General features: G+C 56.0%; 7 protein-coding genes across 7 annotated transcripts in view; 3 read left to right on the top strand and 4 right to left on the bottom strand.

The window, feature by feature from the left end:
* Nucleotides 1–898, bottom strand: part of GUITHDRAFT_105220 (hypothetical protein) — a gene marked incomplete at both ends in the record, with an annotated part of 2,233 nt that extends 1,335 nt beyond the window's left edge. Inside the window, 2 exons of the mRNA XM_005836066.1 lie at nt 702–734; nt 815–898. Coding sequence (XP_005836123.1) covers nt 702–734; nt 815–898 — 117 coding nt within the window. The remainder of the gene's footprint in view (nt 1–701; nt 735–814) is intronic.
* A 1,529-nt stretch (nt 899–2,427) lies between these two features.
* GUITHDRAFT_136306 (hypothetical protein) lies at nt 2,428–3,298 on the top strand (the record flags this gene model as incomplete). Its single annotated transcript, XM_005836065.1, has 4 exons — nt 2,428–2,469; nt 2,587–2,648; nt 2,694–2,967; nt 3,062–3,298. The coding sequence occupies 4 exons, from the start codon at nt 2,428–2,430 to the stop codon at nt 3,296–3,298; spliced, it is 615 nt and encodes a 204-aa protein (XP_005836122.1).
* An 868-nt stretch (nt 3,299–4,166) lies between these two features.
* Nucleotides 4,167–5,133, bottom strand: GUITHDRAFT_136305 (hypothetical protein; the record flags this gene model as incomplete). The annotated part of the gene is made up of 4 exons (XM_005836064.1): nt 4,167–4,457; nt 4,505–4,678; nt 4,750–4,911; nt 4,933–5,133. The coding sequence occupies 4 exons, from the start codon at nt 5,131–5,133 to the stop codon at nt 4,167–4,169; spliced, it is 828 nt and encodes a 275-aa protein (XP_005836121.1).
* Nucleotides 5,134–6,296: 1,163 nt separating this feature from the next.
* GUITHDRAFT_136304 (hypothetical protein) lies at nt 6,297–8,115 on the top strand (the record flags this gene model as incomplete). Its single annotated transcript, XM_005836063.1, is given in 7 exon segments — nt 6,297–6,358; nt 6,406–6,451; nt 6,471–6,634; nt 6,893–7,085; nt 7,395–7,487; nt 7,541–7,738; nt 7,837–8,115. 7 exon segments carry the CDS (start codon nt 6,297–6,299, stop codon nt 8,113–8,115), a joined length of 1,035 nt encoding a protein of 344 aa, XP_005836120.1.
* Nucleotides 8,116–8,826: 711 nt separating this feature from the next.
* On the bottom strand, nt 8,827–12,979 carry GUITHDRAFT_85883 (hypothetical protein; the record flags this gene model as incomplete). Its single annotated transcript, XM_005836062.1, has 3 exons — nt 11,984–12,979; nt 9,628–11,656; nt 8,827–9,380 (listed from the first exon to the last, which is right to left on the bottom strand). Exons 1-3 carry the CDS (start codon nt 12,827–12,829, stop codon nt 8,827–8,829), a joined length of 3,429 nt encoding a protein of 1,142 aa, XP_005836119.1. The 5' UTR covers nt 12,830–12,979.
* Nucleotides 12,980–13,505: 526 nt separating this feature from the next.
* Nucleotides 13,506–15,146, top strand: GUITHDRAFT_136302 (hypothetical protein; the record flags this gene model as incomplete). Its single annotated transcript, XM_005836061.1, has 5 exons — nt 13,506–14,284; nt 14,432–14,489; nt 14,621–14,703; nt 14,872–14,995; nt 15,048–15,146. 5 exons carry the CDS (start codon nt 13,506–13,508, stop codon nt 15,144–15,146), a joined length of 1,143 nt encoding a protein of 380 aa, XP_005836118.1.
* Nucleotides 15,147–18,027: 2,881 nt separating this feature from the next.
* On the bottom strand, nt 18,028–18,336 carry GUITHDRAFT_55228 (hypothetical protein; the record flags this gene model as incomplete). The annotated part of the gene is made up of 1 exon (XM_005836060.1): nt 18,028–18,336. A coding segment is annotated over one exon (309 nt), but the record flags the coding sequence as incomplete, so codon positions are not given.
* Between the last annotated feature and the right edge of the window lie 1,555 nt (nt 18,337–19,891).

Raw genomic sequence — 19,891 nt, 5'->3', positions numbered from 1 at the left:
CCCACCTACCTGAATCTCCTTCACAGACAGAGGGAGGAGGCAGCAGGAGCTGCTCACGCGAGAGCCTCTGAGTACTTCCTCCTCGCTCATCTCTGTCGCCATTCCCCCACCCTCCTCGCAACATGTCTGAACATAAGAATGTTACTTTTCTCTTACATACTCCTCATTCCCATTTCCTCTCCTCCTCCTTGCTTTCTCCTGCTTCCCGCTTCTGTTCCCCCGCCCCTCCCATCCTCCTTCATCCTCCTTCTCCACCTCCGATACTCCCATCCTCATCCCTCTTCTCTCTTCCTCGTCCTTCTCTTCTCTTCCTCCCTCCTCCTGTCTTTCTTCTAGCGTCCCCCTCCTCCTGTCTTTCTTCTAGCATCCCCCCTTCGTATCACCTGCTTGACTTTCGAGCAGTGATTGTGCAGGAAAGTGTTCAGGAAGGGGCTGAGAAACGACAGGCTGCGGAGCATCGTCGAGATGAGGCGGTACTCTCTGTGCCAGATCGCAAGATCCCTCTCCTCCTGCACCCCGGGGTCTCGTCAACCACAAACGATGCCGTCCTCCCACTCTCCATCCTTCCCCTCCTCCCTGTTCCCAAACTTCGATCGGCCTCCCTCCCTTCTATACCGTAGCTTTCCCCTCCCGCCCGCCCCTGCTCCCTTTTCCCTCTCCCCCTCCTGCCCTTCTTCACTCTGCCGCCTTCCCTTCCTCACCTTGGTCAGCTCGTACCAGTACGCGTGCACTCCCTGCCATCACCCTCAGCAAAGACCTCCTCGCTCCTCGCTCCTCGCTCCTCGCTCCTCGCTGCACACACCTCAAAGCAGACCGGAGTTGACACCACAGCCGACAGGCATCCGCACGGCGGCTTCACCGTCATCATCTGCAAGGCCTTTTCTACAGGGGACTGCATGTACCCGTGTCCTTGCAGCCAAAGGAACCCCACTACCTTCCTCAGCGTCCGCACCAGTAGCACTGATGCCCGGATCATCTCAGCTCTGTCCAAGGCGTCCGCCTGTCGAGCCTCTGGCGCCTCTTGCTCTTCTCCTCCATGCCTGCTAACTTGCCTCCAAGAACACAGCTCTTGCTCAATCGGTTGATGAGGCAGATTGGAGAAGCAAGACTGCCTCTCATCTCCTCCTCCTCCTCCTCCTCCTCCTCCTCCTCCTCCTCCTCCTCCTCCTCCTCCTCCTCCTCCTGCAAGGAAATGTGCCAGCCTCGCAATCTCCTGCTTTTGCCTGGAAGTGACTGCGAATCGATACTTCGTCTGGCAGCATTCCAGCCAGATGGAGGAAAGAGACGTTGCAACGTAACCTGCACGGCATGTCCTGCACAAGGATCGTCTCAGGGAACGCAGAGGAGCAGAAGCAGGGATACATTGCAATGCGAGCTAGCTGATCCGGTTCCAGCATGCTTGACAGTACGAACACGAAGACGTCCGAGGATATCAGTCCCTCCAGCAGACCTCCAGGTACGTTTGAGCATGATGTCATTGCTCTGTTTCGTGATGTTGGTGGCTCCATCTCGCGTTCAATCGATGACTTCCCTTCCCTTTCGTAGGACATGGCCAAACATCTGTTGGGCAGCCTCGGTTAGCAGAGCTTGAAGAACAAAGGAGGGGATCCACGATGAGAAAAACAAGCTAGACAGATAATCGAGGGGAAGAAAGACAACAGGTAGTTTCCTGCTTCTGCGTCTTCTCGCTTGCAAAAATACTAACTACACCTCCGAAACTGCAGAGGAATGATTCACAGAATCGCCGTGGGCAGCTCAGAATGCCTGACAAGCTCAGCACCCGCCTTTCATCCATAGCACACAGCTTATGTCTACTGCTGCGAGCTCTCATGCTCTCCTTCGCTCCCGCCACCCCCACTCGTCCTCCTGCCTAATCCCTGGCGCTCCGCCATGGAAATGGAGGGCCCTTGAATGTCCTGAAATCTAATTAGCTGGACGATTATTACTCATGCCAGTGACAGTGGCCCGGGCCCGGCGAGTTCGGACAGCGAAGTTGCGAGTCCGTGAAGTGCCGCCGGGGCCGGGTAGTTACTGATAGCCTGAGTACAGTAGCGTGACTCAGTGGTCAGACCGCCGGGTGTCCACAGCGGGTATAACCGGCGGGCGTCCGCACAGAGTTCAGACCGGGCCTTGTATGGCTCCGGGACTCTGAGTACGGTCGAACTATTCAGCCTCGGACGGAGGCACTCATACTAGCCCCGGATGCCCGCCGGGCCCGCCCGAAGACTCTGACTGCGTCGATCGGATGTTCGGACTCGATCGGACGGTCGAGTCTCCGGAACTTCCGGACTCGTTGAACGCGGCCCGGGCCGGCCGGGCCGGCCCGCCCGGGGTGAGCCGTGACTCGTGTCAGTCGGAGCGGAGGCTGAGTCAAGCCTAGTTGTCCGATCTGGCGCCAAAAAAAAGTTTGTGGCCTTAGGCTGCGCCATGGCAGATGCTGCGACCTTCTTGATCGAGAAGACGCTCAAGGTATTTCATGCTGAGGTCGTCTTGTCATATGATGTCAATGGAGAAGAGATATGGCGATCCAATAATGATTGAAAGATGTTGTAGTTGTGTAAAGCAGATTTGGTTGACGTGCTTCAGGCTGAAGAGTCCATCTCATCCGAATTAAAGAGGAATGAAGGTCTTCAAGAGAACTTGGACAGGTTCGTTCTGTATTTGAAAGACAAAATCGAATTCTCTCAATGCAGGATGACCTTGTTGGCGAATTTGAGAAAACAGTCCAACAGCGAGCTGAGGGTCAAAGTCCTCGAAACAGAGAAAATGATGCTGGAAAAGTCGATGACATTCAACCAACTGATGAAAGAAGATGACATGCTAGGCAAAAAGATCAAGCAAATTCATCGAAAAATAAGTCACAAGATCCGTCTTTTCAAGCTGTATGATGAAACCTCAAAAATTTGTTCATTCGTCATGGAATCAGCCAAGAAAGATGCAAAGAAATATTTCCAAAATTCTCAAGAGGTGTGAACTATGTATTGTCCTCTCTCTATTGCATTTCCTGCACATCCAATTGTCCCAATCATTTGTTTGCAAAAACGTTTGATCGTTGGAGCAGATTACCAAACTTCGGATGCTTAAGCGTGCGATGGCACATGTTGACAAGAAGCAATTAGGAGCAGATATCCAAGGACTCGAAGATTATGAACATGAAGTGAAGATTGAAAACGAAGCCATGCGACAGGCTTTGAAAGTACGAAAAAGCTTTGCAATAGACATCGTTGACTTTGAACGTGACAGGATAGAGAAGCAACACTGCACAGGAATTTTTGTCGCAGTTTTGAAGCAATACTAAGTGCAGCTTGCAGATTAAAAATGAAATTTCGCAGTCTCAAGACAAAATCTGAGGTGTCAGCGACTTCGTTTGAAAGGTTGCGTTAATCTCTGCTTTCGTCTGAAATGCGACAACCCTTGTACTGAAATACAAGTCCACAAGGACTATGGCAGACATTTCGAATGAGATGAATGAGGCAGCGGAGCGACACGCGAGAGCCACGCAAGGAAATTTCAATGAACTATATCTTTGTTACATAGCTGACGGTGTTTTAATTCTTGTGAATACTCTTTTCTTTTCTTCGAATCACAGAGCTATCGACTCTAGAACGTATGTTGTCAGACACAAACATGGCTATTTCAAACGTCGAGAGAGAGCAGAGGCGATTGCGCCAAGAATTGCGAAGAGAATGAATGCAAATGCCTCTAAATTGAATCAGTGAACATTTTGACACTTCTTCGTTGTATTGGTTGTCCTTCGCGATTGTGCGATTTTTTTTGCATTTTGACCCCAAGATCTCATCTTAGGATGAAAGCGTGTTCAAAGAAACTGTTCTCGAGAGCCTCCTCCTGCCTCAGCATTCCCATCAGATCTCTCCATATCCATGACTGATACTCTGTGCTCCTTCCAGTGCAATTTGCACAGCAGAAGAAGGTTTTGTTTCTGCCTGTACAGCACTATCCTCTGCTTGACGAAGGGAACCCCCGTGCTAAGCATTCCACGATGAGACAAACTTTAACGCTTGAACTCCGCCCGTGAATTGTTTTCTTGCAGTCAATTGGGATCAGCAATTTAGCAAAGTTCACCATTGCATCTTCAGTCATGCTAAAGCTGGTTTAGGTATGTGCTAGAAAATTTGGCCCCCGTCGTCTCGTCCCACTCGTGATTGTCATATCCACATCAAAGATTCCTGGTGGTCAGCAACAGGATACAAGGGACCGAACCGGAGGGCGCTTGCTTCTTTTCTCCAGGAATCTGAAACGTACTGCTGTCGATGAGGTAAGGGAGTCTTGGACGGGATTTTCTGAAATCCGTTGTAGAGGTTTTCTGCATTATGTCGGAGATCGTGAATCTTAAACTGGCTGTCTGCAATCCTGGAAGAATTTTCCATCGGGGTTTTTGCCTGTTGGATCGGCCAATTCTGTTCGTCATGAATAGAAATGACTTGCAAGAAAGATTCCTTTCATCACCGTCAAAAACTTTTCGGTCACATTGTGCAAAAGTCACCTGATGCCAACGATCCTGATTTTGCCTGTAAGCCCTCAGGGAGGCGAGACTTGAGCTTAGTTGGGTGTGATAGTTTTGGTGGCACTTTTCGATTTCGCGTTGAAGCTTCCTGTCGTACATTTTGTCGATCTCAGTCAGAGTACTTGCCAGCTGGTCTGCATTTCTGCCTCTGCACTGCAACAGCTCATTTTCCATTTGCTGTGCGCAGCATTTAGGGTATGAATTCAATGAGCAGCGAGGCCTACCTGGAGCAAGAATTTGTTTGTTTCCTTTGCACTTCTTCTATTGACATAAAGGTTCTGTCCCCCTGATATCTTCTTATCAAAATCTTGTACTCCAGCAAGCCTGATGGTTGAACGATCAGAATCCACATAGTTCCACATATAAATCATCGTCAACCTTTTCCCCTGCAAAAAATCGTGGCTCACTATCATCTCAGCTGCGGCTGGAATTCGATCATGCGCACGCGTGGCGCGCGATTGGTCCTCCCAGTTTCTCCCATGATCGCTGCCGCTGACAGCACTCATTGCATAGCTCGCCGATGACCGCAGCTCTCCGTCCCCTCCTCCAAATATCTTCATCTCCAGCTCCTCCTTCGACATCCCTGTCCAGTGCCACAGGGCCGACATGCGCTCCTCCCCACCGGAATGACTCCTTGCTCCCCACAGCCGCCTGCGCAGTGCGCGAGGAGCGGCCGTTTTCAGTCATCCCCTTGTCAATTTTTTTTCGGCCGGTTCCGAGAGCCGAGCCGGGCCGGGCCCCGGACGCCGATCGCCTTGGGCAGGCCGCCCTGAGTACTCAGCACAGACCAGTGTGCCTGCGCTACATCGGTTATGATCCCTCATGACTTTCTCCTATTGGTAGAGGGTAGGGTGCAAACATGAACTGAAAAAGATAGGGTGGGGTGATCAAATAGTAGATGAGAAGGGGGTACTTAAATATTACTTTGTGGGGTACACTCATGAAATGGTAGGGTGATACACCGATATGGGGTCAAGTGCAGAAGGGGGTGGTCTGTTCCACCGGGCTCTCGATGGCGGCGATACGGGGGAGGAAGAAGGAGAGGACGGCGGACGAGATCATCCAGCAATCAGCACAGGTTGACAAGTGTCCCCATGCAGAGGACAACTTCGCACGCTCCTCTTGCCTTCGTTGCCCTCCCCAAACTCTGCTGATCCTGGAAGACTGATCGGAATGTTATGAACAGGAAGCAAGATCGAGGTTCCCTGCCCCTCAAGCTCCTGGTGCGATAGGAGGAAGGAGCAATGGTGAGGAGGATTGTTACTTGAGCGATAATTTGATGCGGACACCAAGGTACGCACAAGAAGAGCTATCATGGAGAACTTGCAGACCCGATCCTCATCAATGAGTTATCGGTGACGACAACAACGACATGGACTCGTGTGTAACGACAGGTTCCAGGCACTCTCGAAGCATAAAGACGAGTCCTCCTGGCATGTTTTCGGGAAGGACCAGAAGCTTGATGCGCAGATCTTAGGAGCTGATGAATCCACTGCTGTTCGTTATGTAAAAGGCCGAAATCTTCTTTGACAACTCACTGACGCATGTCATACAGCTGAAGCATCAGACAAACGACCAGTGACTATCACTCGCTTGCAGATGGTGGAGGAGATGGTTGTTCTTTCTCCTCCTCCTCCTCCTTGGTAACTGACTCTTTGCTCAAGACGCCAGCTCCGTTTACTCTCCTCCGCGCGGCTCTGCAGTGAACGTTGCCCGATCGCACCGGATTGTGTCGGACGGGAGCGATCAAGCTCCTTACGACAGCAAGAGGATGCAACCCTTTGACAACGAGCGAAGCTATCACGATGACTTGAGATCGCAGCTGCCCAACAGGTTGCCATATCTAGCTGCGCACTGAGCAATCCCTGACGGGAACCCAGGAACTACGACGCTCCTCAGGACTATCGTGGCTACGATGGATATCAGGTTTGACGTTTTCCTTCAGTCAGGCACGTCAGGGCTGATCGATGAGCAGGGAATGGCAGCAGACGATCATGCCAAGGGCACCGGCCCAGGGAGCAGCAGCTCTGTGATGAGCTTCGGAGAGCCACGGAACCGTACCTCGAGCTACTCTGACAGCCGTGAATCTCGGCATGAACAGCAACGAAGGTGCTGACAACATGTGGATGATGATGATGATGGTGATGATGATGATGGTGATGATGATGATGACGATGATCATGATGAGGGGGCAGGATGGAGATGATGATGGAGATGGAGATGAAGACGATGACGATGATCATGATGATGACGACGAAGTTCACGGTCGTGGTGATGCTCGTGATAATGATTAATATGGTGCTAATGCTGGTTTGTTGCGATTGGAGGTGGAGGTGGAGGTGGAGGTGTTGATGATGATGATTGCAGGTACAAGGCAGAGCTTGATCGTCAGATTCAAGAGAAGAATCAGGGCGGACAGGACAGGAGCAGGAGCCAGGCTAATCGAGTATCATGCTCTGCTTCAGTGTGGCTCGTTCAATCTGATCGCAATTGTCAGCCGACATCTATAATCGTTCCAGAGAACCCGACATCTCCTGGCCTCAAGGAAGCTGCGGGCAAGGTAGCTGAGGGAGGAGGGAGAGGAGGAGGGAGAGGAAGGGGGAAGGAGGAGGAGGAGGGAAAGGGAGAGGAGGAGGGGGAGGGAGGGGGAGAGGAAGGGGGGAGGAGGAGGAGGAGGGAAAGGGAGAGGAGGAGGGGGAGGGAGGGGGAGAGGGGGAGGAGGAGGGAAAGGGAGAGGAGGAGGAAGAAGACGTTCAGGAAGAGGAGGAGGAAGAAGACGTTAAGGGAGAGGAGGAGGAAGAAGATGTTCAGGGAGAGGAGGAAGAAGATGTTAAGGAAGAGGATGCCTGAGTCATATCGTCTGCTTCAGGTCAGCAGCATGCACTGGGGAGAACGGGACGTCAAGCAATGGTACGAGGCCGAGGACAGGAAGAAGTCGTACAGGGAGGAGCTGATGCAGCAGGTGGAGCGTGCTTGAACCTCCTGCCTCTACATGCTTGTGAGGGTTTCTATCAGATCCGGGAGAAGGAGAGGAGCCGGACGGGGGACAGCGCGCGGTCCCGGAGGCTCAGCGGAAACTCCTCCTTCTTCTCCGACGCCGATGACAGGGGTGACTCTCACCTTCCTGCTCTGCCGTCGCTGACCCAAGGTGTCCCTTCCTCCTGCCAGGCTCAGCTCCCTCTCATCCTCCGCAAGCTCCAACGAGATCAGAAGGTCAGGAGGCAGCAACGATGACTGAGGGGAGTTCTGACCGATGCTTCCCAGCTCCTCCCCGAGTTCACCATGACCCTCCTCTACACGATTTCCATCAGGACTATCACAACGCCTACGCTGATTCACATCCTCCTGTCATGGTTGCCTCCCCTCCCTCGCTACTTCCCGTGCTCATTCCTCCGCAGCGGTCTCTTGCTCCTGGCCATGCGCTAGCGGCTCCTCTGGACCCCCGACAAATGAGCTCGGCTAGGAGCTCGGTGGAGACGGAGGTGTACTTCCCTGGAGGAGGATACGGCGTGCAGGGCTCCTCCTACACTCCCAGTCAAGCTGGCTCAGTGTCGCAAGAGGCATATGACGCCCTTGTCGCGCAGATGTGAGGGAGAGAAGGAGGGAGGAGGACGTGGGAGGAGGAGCAGATTTCTTGGTGACACCCGAGCAGGCAATCGATGCAAAGTCAGCTGGAGAAGCAAAACCAGCTGCTGGAGTCGCTGAGTACTGAGAAAGCAGCAAAGAAACCGCCGGTAGCAGGTGACTCTCCTCCGCCCTCCTTCCGTGCCCTCCTTCCCCTCCCGTCCTCCCCTTCCTCCTCTCTCTTCCTTGTCGCCCTCCTTCCTCTTCCTCCTCTTGCCGCGCAGTCTCTTCGCTCTAATGATCCCTTGGACTATATCATCAACCTGCTCAACCCTCACTACCTTCTCTCCCCTCTTCCTTCCCTCCTCTCTTCGTCGTCCTCTTGTCATGTTCTTGTTCTTCTGCTCCTCTCCTGTCGACCTGACATGCTATGGAGGGCGGCGGGCAGCTAGCAACCCCAGCATGGCCAGAGCAGGTAAGGGACGAGCGGTTTGCTCATCCTGCTCACGCGATGGACAGCAGAGAAAGCTGGACCGAAGGCCGGGAGGAGAGCCAACGTGCGGTAGAGCATGGCGACGCCGCGGAAGAAGAGGGAGAAAGGGAGAGGGAGGGAGGAAGGGAGAAGGAAGGAGGGGGAAGGTGGATGGATAGATGGAGGGAGGGAGGAGGAGGAGGGATGTATATGGTGATAAGAAAGGAATAAAAGTAAAGAAGAGGGACAGAACAAGCTACAGGCTTCACTGCACAGGAAACTTATCAAACACGTAGGGGGGCAGGTGCTGACGGACGAGCGACCTGCTGATCTCCCCATAGCGGCAGAACTCGTCAAGGAAGATGAGGATGCTGGCGACCTCGCCCGGGAGCTCCTGCAGCTTCGCGTCCTTGGAGGTGATGATTACCTGACAGCGAACGTACTGGGCGAGGTAGGCGATGAACTTGTGGGTGTTCGACGAGTGGAACTGCCGCAGGAAGGTGGCGACGCCGACGATGATGGTGGAGCCGTCGAGGGTGAGGTTGCGATCCTTAACCTGCAGGGTCCCCAGCTTCTTGTTGTAGCTCAGGATGGGAGCGAGGGAGATGACGAAGAGGGCGATGAAGCAGGCGATCCCCTCCAGCGGCTCCGTGGTCACGTAGATCTTGAGCATTGGGGACGACAACCCCAGGGCGTCGAGGAAGGGAGCGAGCTGGGGCAGCAGCTGCTTCTCTTCCGAAGGGTACGCGTGAGTCTCCGGCTGCTTGTAGTGCATCGCGATGTCGCTGAGGAGGGCCTGGTTCATCACCTCCAGCGCTCCTGCCGCAGGCCCTCAGATCCCCAACTCCACCCCCACCTCTCTCACCCCGTCAATCCTCCTCCTCCTCCTCCTCCTCCTCCTCCTCTTCCTCCTCCTCCTCCTCCTCCTCCTCCTCCTCCTCCATCTCAACTCTCCCTCCTCCTCCTTGTCTTCTCCTCCTCTTCCTCCTCTTCCTCCTCCTGCCCCGGTCTCTGCCCCAGCCTCTCCTCCAACTCCACCTTTCTCCCAGCTCATCGTTCACCTCACCTGAGAGTGTCGCCGAGTCCAACTTTCCCACGAAGTTCAGCTCGGCCGCAAACTGCCGTCGGAGCAGCTGGGCCTGTCCAATGCGCGCGAGAACATCTGACAGCCACGGCCAGAGGCGGCTGGTGCGGGCGAGCGCGTTGCTGTAGATCCGAGCGGCCATGGCGGGGAGGGTTGTGGTGGGGTTCAGCTCGCTCTGCAGCTCGGGGAGGAGGACCTTGAGGCCCTCGAGCACCTGGCGGCGGTAGAAGCGCATGACGTCGTTGAGATCGCGGACGATCATGAAGGAGATGGTCTTGTCCAGCCCCCTGATCCCAGCTGTGCCCAAGCTGCGGTGCAGGATGGCGCAAGTCCTGATGCCGAAGATCTCCCGGCCGCTCATGTCGAACCAGCCGCTGTGAGAGGTGAGGAACAAGGACTTGTGCGAGTCCGTCTGCAGGAGGATCTCGCGGAGCAGGCGGCCGACGAAGGAGACCGAGTGTTCGTCGACGGGAGCAAAGAGGGGGATGGGAATGGCGGTGGACTGGAACCTGCTGTCCCAGGGATAGGTCTTCTTCTTGAGGAACACGTTGCACTCCTGCTCCACGTTGAAGTCTATGATCCTTGTAAACTCCTCCTGCCAGATCTTGAGCCCGTAGAGGTTGATATAGTCTGAGATGTACTCGAACGACAGCCGGAACCCGTCCAAGTTTCTCCTCAGCTCCTCAAGGCGCATCTCGAACTCCTCTACCTTGCCGCTCGAGAAGATGAGGATGCCGTGGAGGGCCATGGAGATCTGCCGCACCAGCTCCTTCCGGATCCCCTCCTGCAGCAGCTGCTTCGGGTCAACCTCCACGATCCCCATGAGCGTCTTCTCCATGGCGAGGATGCCCTCGGTGAAGACGGAGACCTGGTGGGTGGAGCGCGCGAGCTTGTATCGCTCCTCCATCTGCGCGTACTCCTTGAGCTGCGCGCGCTCGAGGCGGGAGGGGATCTGCTTCATCGAGCTCGTCTGCACGCTAATGATCTCGTTGAGGATGAGGAAGACGTTGACCGGGATGACCTCCAGCACCCTCCGCACAAACGCCACCAGCTGGCTGCTGTAGTACTCGGCCACGCTCGTCAGGTCCTCGCTCCCTGCCTGGTTGATGCGGATCAGTGGAAGCTCGAGCACAGACGCGAGCTTGAGGAAGGTGGCGCGGAGGAGGAGGACGGAGAAGGGGTCCCGCTTGATCTGCTGGTGCATGAGGTGGACGTAGTCGGAGATGATGTCAAAGGCGTAGCTCAGGTCCCCGATGGACGCCAGGGTAATGAGCATCTGTTCCTTCACGTTCACTATCCTCACCATCTGCTTCAGAAACGACCGCGCGTCCGCCAGGAAGTGCTTCACATGCGAGTTCGTCTCGATCTGGTGGAATTGCTCCACGTCCTCCAGCGCTGCTGCCAGCTGCTGCATCTTCCTCCCTGCCAGCGTCGAGTCCTGGTGATCTAGGGAGGAGACTTCAGCCGCAAGGCTGGCGAACCAATCCTTGAGCTTCTCATCCTTCGTTGCCCTCGTCAGCATCTGGTCCCCCGAGAAGAAGTGCGAGAGCTCCCTCAGCCTGTCCTCGCACTCCTCCTTCGCCTTCTTCCACCTCGTCTCCTTCCCCTCCAGCAGCGCCTTATACAGGTCCCCAACCTTGAACTCCAGCTGGGCCGTCCGCATGAGGAGCAGCAGGATCTTCTCGGGGTTGGGCCCGGCGCTGATCACGTCCCTGAGCTTCTTGTTCTTGCAGTTCCGGTGCAGCATCGTCCAGCGGATAGCTGCGTTCGAGTTCCGGAGGCAATTGAGGATCTTGTGCCCCTGGTCAAGGATGAACTCCTCGACCAAGATGCCCTCAGTCAGGTACTCGCTGAGCTGCTTCAGCTGCTCCTCCACTCGCTCCAGCTGCGTCCGATGGATCTCCTTAACTAGCTTCGTCTCCGTCGTGTTCTTGAGGGCGGAGGATGCTGCCTTGTACGGCTCCCACATGACACTGAGATCGACGACGAAACCCATGTAGAAGGAGATGACCTGGCAAAGAAGATGAGCGAGAAGTCGGAGCCATCGCTCTCCTCTACTGAACCACCACCAACTGACAGCAGCACCAGCAGATTACCAGAGGCACCACCACCACCACCACCACCACCACCACCACCACCACCAACAACAACAACAACAACAACAACAACACCACCACCACCACCACCACCACATCACCACCACCAACAACAACACCAACAACAACACCAACACCACCACCACCACCAACAACAACAACAACAACAACACCACCACCAACAACAACAACAACAACAACATTTTGCGTTGTATCGACATCATCTCCGTAGCTTCACTCACCCAGTTGTCAGAGAAGTGTTTGTCGACAATCTCTCTCATCGTCGCAAACTCCTTGTGAAGGATGTCCGGAACGAAGAAGAGAATAATGTACAAGATCGCTGCCTGAGTCGCCAAGGCAGTGCACCGATGCTCCGGGTTCGGCCACTCCTTCATCTGGCTGTAAATATCGTCGGATCGCAGCCTGTTGATCACCATCCGAGCCACGGGGATCGGAGGAGCCAGTCGAGCAAAGAAATCCTCGGGGTACCGAGGAGGCCTCTTCTGGGAGGAAGGAAGGTACCCCGAGCTGCGGAAAATGTTGCATACGGCACTGTGGCTGTCGGAGGACCCCTTGTACCTGTAGTAGCAGATGAGCATACGCTCTCTGACGGGACCCTCGATCCTGTTGTCCATCAGGGTGAGCATCAAGCCATAGAGGTAGTAGGCCTCTGCTAGCAGCTGCTTGCCGCTGTCGCTTGCCAGTATGTCTTCGATTCTGTGCTGAATGTAGACCCCCTCCTCCACGTCCTCCAGGTATCTAGTCAGGTCCTTCACGTACTTGTACACCGATTCGAACAGCTTGAAGAATCGCTCGAGCAGCTGCATGTGACTCTCACGGAACTCCTCGTCGAGGTCGATGAGGAGAGGGTCCGAGCTGATCCGATTCTCGTAGAGCTCCATGTTCCGCAGGTACGAGAAGTCATGTAGGAGGGGCCCATACTTGGCCTGGTCAGCCTTGTCGGCGAGATAGAAGACCGACGGGATGTTGTCACTGAGACGCAGCAGCTCGGCGATGATGGCAGACCCTCTGGACACGATGGATAGAAGGTTCTGTCCTGCCAGGTTGTCGGCAGAGAGGAAGTCCATGTTGCTGCTGCTCCCTCTGCTGTTCTCTCCAAGGTTACATCATCCTCTCTCCCTCCTCACGTCCTCTTTCTTGCATCGCATCCCTCCATCCCTCCATCTTTCTCCTCCTCCTCCTCCTACTCCTACTCCACCGACCCCCCGCCCATGGCGCTGACGCGGATTCACCGTAACGTCCTTGGACACCATTCGTAACGGTTGCTGGGGCCCAAAGTAGAACTTTTGCGAAAAAAGCCGCACAATGTTCCGTAAGAGTTTTCGAAAAGTTCAACAAAATACATCTAAATGGGCCGGCCGGGGCCATGGCAGTAGTTGCTGGTGGGGAGAGCAAGGAGCGAGAGAGCGAGAGAGGGAAGGAGGAAGACAAGAGAGGAAGAGAACAGTTCTGAGTGCAATCAACGAAGGAGGAAGGTGGGACGATGGGTCAGACGGGCAGGTGAGATGCGGGTGAGGGTAGAGGAGTTTCGCTTGTTAGCTTGCAGGCTCCCAGGCTCGAGCAGGAGAGCTTTGAGCGGGTTTACACCCATCTCCATCTCCCTCCTGCCCCTCTCACATGACTGACCTGTCGCCCTGCAGACACCTGGGGCCACCATCCCCTCCCTTGTCGCTCGTCTGTTGTGCGCCTGCGCTAGACCGACTGAGGTTGCAGAGGAGTCGTAGGAGGAGTGCCGCAGCCCGCATGATGAGAAGTCATCTCTCTCTCCTCCTCTTCATTGGGCTCCTCCCAGCAATCTCCGCATGGCTCCCAGCCGCCCTGCCCACCCATCGTCAAACAGCTCGAGCAGGAGCCAGGCAGCGGGCCCCGGCGATGTCGAGCATGCCCGCGGGAGAGAAGTACGGAGAGAACAGGGTGCAAGTGATCACAGACATCGACGACACGGTCAAGTCTAGTGGAGGTGTTCGTCTCTTCTGGCGGGTTGGCCCTGCCTTGGGAGGCATTGACACGCAGTACAAGAGGGGAGACTTTTACCCAGGCGTCTTCCAGTTCGGGCTAGAGCTCGCGTCCTTTGGGCTTCCTCCCAACAAGGAGCCAGCTCCTCTCGCTGTGCTCACGGCTCGAGCTCGAGAGCTGAAGCTGTTCCTCGCCCTCAAGCCCAAGACCAAGCTGTGCGTGCAGTATGTGAAGGCAGCTACAGAGACGTTCGAGAGCTGGGGGATCGGGTCGCCGAGATGGGGGGTAGACTGTGAGAGGACAGTACTGTACGGGAGCGTCATGGAGTGGATCCTGCAGTTCAGGAAGGGATGGAGAAAATTCGACAACTTCAAGAAGCTCAAGGAGATGAACGACGAGAGGACCCGTTACGTGCTGGTCGGGGACACTGGCGAGTACGACTTCGAGTGTGGCGAGCGCATGGCGGAGTTCTGCCCTGAGCTTGTCAAGGGCATGTTCTTCCACGTGGTCTCGGAGCATGACTGGAAGGAGGCAGGAGAGGACGGTATCCCCATGCCGATCGACAGGTGAGAGACAGCAGAGATCAGGGCAGGAGGACGAAGGACGTAGAGAGGAGGACGAGGACGACGAGGGAGGGGGATGTCGAGGAAGGAGGAAGAGAAAAGACGAGGACGAGGAGAATGGGGGAGACAGAAGGTCATTCAGGGTCGTAGGTACCTCAACGGAGTGCCTGTTTGCTACTTCAGGACGTATGTCGGGGCCGCGAGAAAGGTAAGGGAGATATGGAGGGAGCAGAAGGAGAGTGGGGTGGAGCAGGGCAGGAGGACAAGCGGGTGGAGGGGGCAGGAGGAGCAGGGGGTTGGGGAGGGTCGGGGTAGGAGGAAGTTGACTTGGTCCGTCAGGCCTTCCGCATCAAACTGATAGGAGTTGACGAATACTTACGAATCATCTGCGCCGCACAATCTGCCCTTGAGCAAGTAGACAGGTGGGACTTGACTCCTCCTCTTCGACCTCCTCCTCTTCCTCCTCTCTCCTCCTCCTCCTCCTCTTCTCCTCTTCCTCCTCCTCCTCCTCCTCCTCTTCCTCCTCTTCCTCTTCCTCCTCCTCTTCCTCCTCTTCCTCGTCCTCGTCCTCCTCCTCCTCGTCCTCCCAGGCCGGTGACAGCTGGCAGGGAGGACCTCAAATGGAAGGATCTTCAGCGGGACATTGACCTGTCCTACGTTGAGATCGGCCGCTTCCTGCGGCAGCAGACGCCGTCGTCACCCGCTGCTGCTGAGGTGTCGACTGCTGCTCTGTGCTAGCGGACGAGTCGGAGTGACTGTGGTGAAGGTGCAGGAGACGGAGCAGCCGAAGCAAGGATGGAAGGAGAGAGCCAAGACGAAGCTGAGGGAGGCGATCGGCGTGTTGGAGAGCTTGCAGAGAAAGTGAAAGGAGATCAAGAAGGGGGAAGCGAGTGTTGGCGGTGGGGAAGGGAGGAGGGAAGGGGGGGGTTGGAGATGATGGAGGGAGGTATTTGAATCAACAGCGGAGCGCGAGGGAAAGGGTAAGAGAGGACAAGAGGAAAGAATGGTTGAGGATGACGTGGTGCTCGACTATTTCAAGTTGTTTTTGTTATGCTTATTTAGATTTGAAACGTTTTTGAAGATCACGAGAAATAATACAGCCCTACAAAGATACAAACTCCACACGTCCCCTCTCAAACTCCCATCCTGCTCCCTGATCTCTCTCTCCCGTCTTCTCCCTCCTCATCTCAGCTCTCTCCTCCTCCTCCCTTCTCTTCTCTCCGTCACAGGAAACACTTCGATTGCTTCCCATCGACCTGGAACTTCTTCTGAAAGTTTTTCCTGATCGCATCCGTCAAATGGCGCAAACAAGACAAGTAGGTTTACTTCTTCTCCATAGCAAACCAGTTGAAGCACCTGCCATCCTCGCAATCGTCAGCGGCATCCCTGCTCCCAGATCCTCCTTCACCGCGTGTAGAAATGTTGAGCACAGGACGCGCTCTTGGCCGTGACCTCCTTCGCCACTTGCAGCAACCTTCTCTCCTCCTCCTCTGAAATAGTTCTTCCCTCAGCTTCTTCCTGTGCGTTGCCTCTGACGCCATGCAGGAGCGCAGGGTTCGTTCTCGGCGCACTCGCCTCCTCCTCTTGCTCATTGCTGTGAATTGAGTCCTGCCCCTTCACCTCCGCCGCTGCCGCCACTTCTTCCTCGTCATCCTCCACCACCACCACCTCCTCCTCCGTCTCCTCTTCCTCCTGCGCTTCCCCTCTTCTTCGAAACTTCATTGGCTGCTTCATCGCTCCCTGTAGCAACATAAGCGAGTCCTCTCCTCCTCTCTCGCCAACGACCGTCAGGTTGGCAATGGTGCCCTCTAGACAGCTGACAGCAGCTTCCATCCTCGCCAAGCGCTCGTCCTCGTCCCCTCGTGCGGCTGCTCTGTGTCGGGGAGCCTGCAAGGACCCTGAGGGAAAGACAAGGCACGATAAGACTTCTCACCTCCTCCTTCTCGTTCAGCTGGGCTCGAGCTGAGGACAGGAGCCTTGACAGCTCGACGACTTTTTTCTTCTCGTTCACAGCAACCTGAACCAGCAGCAGCTTAGCCGCAACGTCTGTCACCACCTCCTCGTCCCCGTCTTCGTCATGTTTCGCCTCCTCTTCCTCCTCCTCCTCCTCCTCCTCCCCTAAACCCTACCTGTCCCAAGAAGTCGCAGACCATGGCACCGGCGCTCCTCTCGTACTCAGCTCTGTTCATCTCTCTCGAGTATCCCTCCAGCGCTTGCAGGAGCGACCGGAGCTTGCTGATCGACTCGCAGTCCTCCTCCTCCTCCTCCGGGTCACCCAGCACAGAGAGCTTACAGAACTTTAGCTCACAAGTCGCCTGGAAGGTCTGCAGCTGGAGAAGTTTGGTGGTGAGACTCCTGACAGCCTCAGACATCTGCGAGTCTTCCTCGAGCCCCTGCCAGCTGCCGCCCACCTCCTCTAGTGTCTTCCCAGCTCGCAACGACTGGTTGGCTGATGCGTCTCGAGAGTCAACCGTGGCTGAAGAGACAAGTCTCTCAAGTTCAGCATCCGAACCTTGACCGAGCATGCGTTCTTGGATCCTGGCAAACAGCCCAGCACTTTCCTCCACGTCTGATGGCTCGCCTTCCTCCCTGCTCAACTGCTCCCGCGCCATCGCATCGACCGCTTGTTGGATGGAGGGAGGGAACGAGTAGACGGTCTGCGAGCTGTCGTTCATGAGGTGCAGCACCGAGGAGAAGGAGTCCATCTCGTTGTGGATCTGAGAGAAGCTGCGCCAGCGCTTGTTCGCCTTGTGGAAGCAGATGCGGAACCGTTCCGAGTGAAGATCAAGCAGATCTTCAAGGTTCCTCAAAACCCTCTCGTACCTCGCTGCGTCCTCGCGGGGGGCGGGAGGCTGCGGTGGAGGAGCCTCGGGAGGGTCGTCGAGGTTGAGGGAGGAGGCCTTGGACGTGGTCACGTCCCTCGTCGACGACTCGCTCATCTCTTGCTGCACGTAGTCATGGAGCTCAGCGTCGATGGCGTCGAGGGTCTGGTAGAGAGCGAGAGAATCTCCGTACCCGATCCTCTTCTTCACCTTGGGCGACTTCCCGCGCATCCTCTGAGGTGTGTGTCTTCTCTTTGGTGACCTAGACCTTCTTTCCCCTGCTGGAGTCTGCACCTTGTTCTCAGCTGGGCTCCCCGGCTCACTCTCCAGCAGCTTCTCGACTTCCTCCATCTGAGAAACTTTCGTGACCTCCAAGCTCTCATCGTTCCAGCTCGGCTTTGCGGGAATGAGCATGGCTTTCCTGCCCAGCAGGAGGGAGCTGGACGTCTCATGGATGGACTCGGACGAGACGAAGACGTGGAGGAGGAGCACGCTGTGAGCCTTGCCAGTCAGCCAGTCGGACATGAGCTGGAGCAGCCTCGAGTCTCTGTTGTGCTCCAGCTCCGTGCTGTCGTGTACGGCTGACCACAGGTGGAAGAGGGAGGGGTCCATCTGCTTGGGAGGCCCAGGGGAGCTCACCTCGCTCCTGCCCTTGTCGCACCCTAGGAGGTCAACGAAGGTGAGGCTGCTGACGACCTGCTGGGGCGAGTCAGGGAAGTTTTCCTCCGAGGTTCTCAACGTGCGAGTGAGTGTGAACTTCAAGACCATGTGGCCCGTGTGACCCTGAGAGGAGGAGGCACGGCTGCTCCTGCTCCTCCTCCTGCACGCGATCCTAAGGAGCAGAGAGCAGTCCTCCATCGACCTCAGCGCCACCTGCTTCAGGGCCTCTGTCCCCGCAGCCCTGAGCCTCCCCCTCCTGGAGTCCGCAGGATCAGCTTCAAGTAGATCCCTGACTGCATCATCCTTCAGCTCCAGGCACGTCGCGCTGACACTCCATGTACATCGACAGGTGTCTGCGCTCATGAAGTCAAACAGCTGCCGGCATGCTTGGCTGATGCATCCGCTGTCGAGCGACGACGAGTCAGTCCCCATGGTGTGAGACTTGCCGGCTCCGGACTGACCGTAAGCAACACAAACACACTTGTAGCCATCGATCATCTTGTGTACAAGAGGCGAGACGAGCGTGTCGAACACGCGCTGGTTGCTAGAGGTCTCGTCGAAGACGCTGTCAAACTTGTACTCCTTCGAGTTCAGGAAGGGAAGAGACACTCGAACCGTCTGACCGTCTTGCACGTGCACACCTCTCCTGAACTTATCCACATCCTCGTCGCTGCCTGAGGTGCAGCCTGTCGGGGAGAGGCGGACAGCGACCTGAGTGCGGTGCTTGTCGGAGCTCTTGTCCCTGATTGCTGAAAGCTTCTGTTTGATCTTGTGATACGCAATGATGGATGGTGACATGTCATCAGGTCTGCTCGCAGCCTTTGCTGCCGCCACCGGTGAAACTGCATCAGCTCTTCTCCTGGTAGCGGGGGAGCTCGGAGCCGATGCTCCCTTCCCCTTTCTCTTCCCCTTCTCTCTTGATGGTGACGACCACATCGTGAGCTTTCAAGGTCGATCAGTCACCAGAGCGTCTTCATCAGATTCTCACTTCACACTCCCTGCCACTAACCCTCTCCTCCTCTCTCGCATGCTCCCGCTCGTTCGCATCCTCCGTCTTCTCTGCCCTCCGGCCATCGCAACGGTAGACTTGCCAATCGGAATGGACCTGCCCGACGCCTACTCCCCGCTCAAACCCACGGCAGGCCCCGGGGGCCCAGCCGGGGGCCCAGCCCGGCGGCCGCCTGCCGGCGGCCCCAGCGCTGGCCCCAGCGGCGCCGGGCCCAGCCGGCTGCTGCCTAGCGGGTGCCACGGTACGGTAGTCACTGCTGAGTGCTGGCCCCGCGGGCCCGGGTCAGTGCCATAAGTTGACTCAGTGAACTTAAAATGCCCCCTGGCAACTTTTTTGGTGAGTAAAGGGACTTAGTACTGTGAGGGCCTTGGTGGAACAAGACAGTGTTCGTCTGGCGTGTCCCGTCCGACCGAGTATCATCGGCGGGTAGACATGCGCGGGCCATCGCCTGATGCCGGCCGGGCCGTTGGCACTGAGCTCGCCTTGAAGGTACGGTCGTTAGGCTGATGCCTACAGTCTGCTCAAGCCGACGTCAGTCGAGATGCATGTCCGTAGCGGAAGCAAGTCCTGGCACGAGGGGGCGCGAGAGGAAGAGGAAGAGGCGGTGCAGGACTTTGGAGCATGTTGTGCAAGGAGGAGCGATCGGACGGATATCAAATGATGAGGGAGGGGAATCCTTTCCTCCATCGCTATTCAGCTACTCTTGAGAAGAAATCCACTGGCAAAGAGAATTTACTGTCACATGTAATGGAGAGAAATGGTTCAGCGTGTGATCTTCTTCTTCATCCTGTCCGTGGCCTCTTCGCAGCTCGCAGATTGTTCACACGTTGCATAACCTGAACACCGTGAGCACAGTCAGAACCCGCTGAATCGAAGCGGGAGAAGAGAAACAGGAGGAAAAGAGAGAAGAAGAAAGGCGATCAGGCGGGAGAGGGAGAGGGAGAGGGAGAGGGAGAGGGAGAGGGAGAGGGAGAGGGAGAGGGAGAGGGAGAGGGAGAGGGAGAGGGAGAGGGAGAGGGAGAGGGAGAGGTAGAGGGAGAGGGAGAGGGGAGAGGGGAGAGGGAGAGGGAGATGCAGAGGGGAGAGGGAGAGGAGAGGAGAGTGAGAGGGAGAGGGAGA

The sequence above is a fragment of the Guillardia theta genome, assembly GCF_000315625.1.
Source record: "Guillardia theta CCMP2712 unplaced genomic scaffold GUITHscaffold_19, whole genome shotgun sequence".
Lineage (NCBI taxonomy): Eukaryota > Cryptophyceae > Pyrenomonadales > Geminigeraceae > Guillardia > Guillardia theta.
This window is presented reverse-complemented; position numbering and strand designations above follow the sequence as displayed.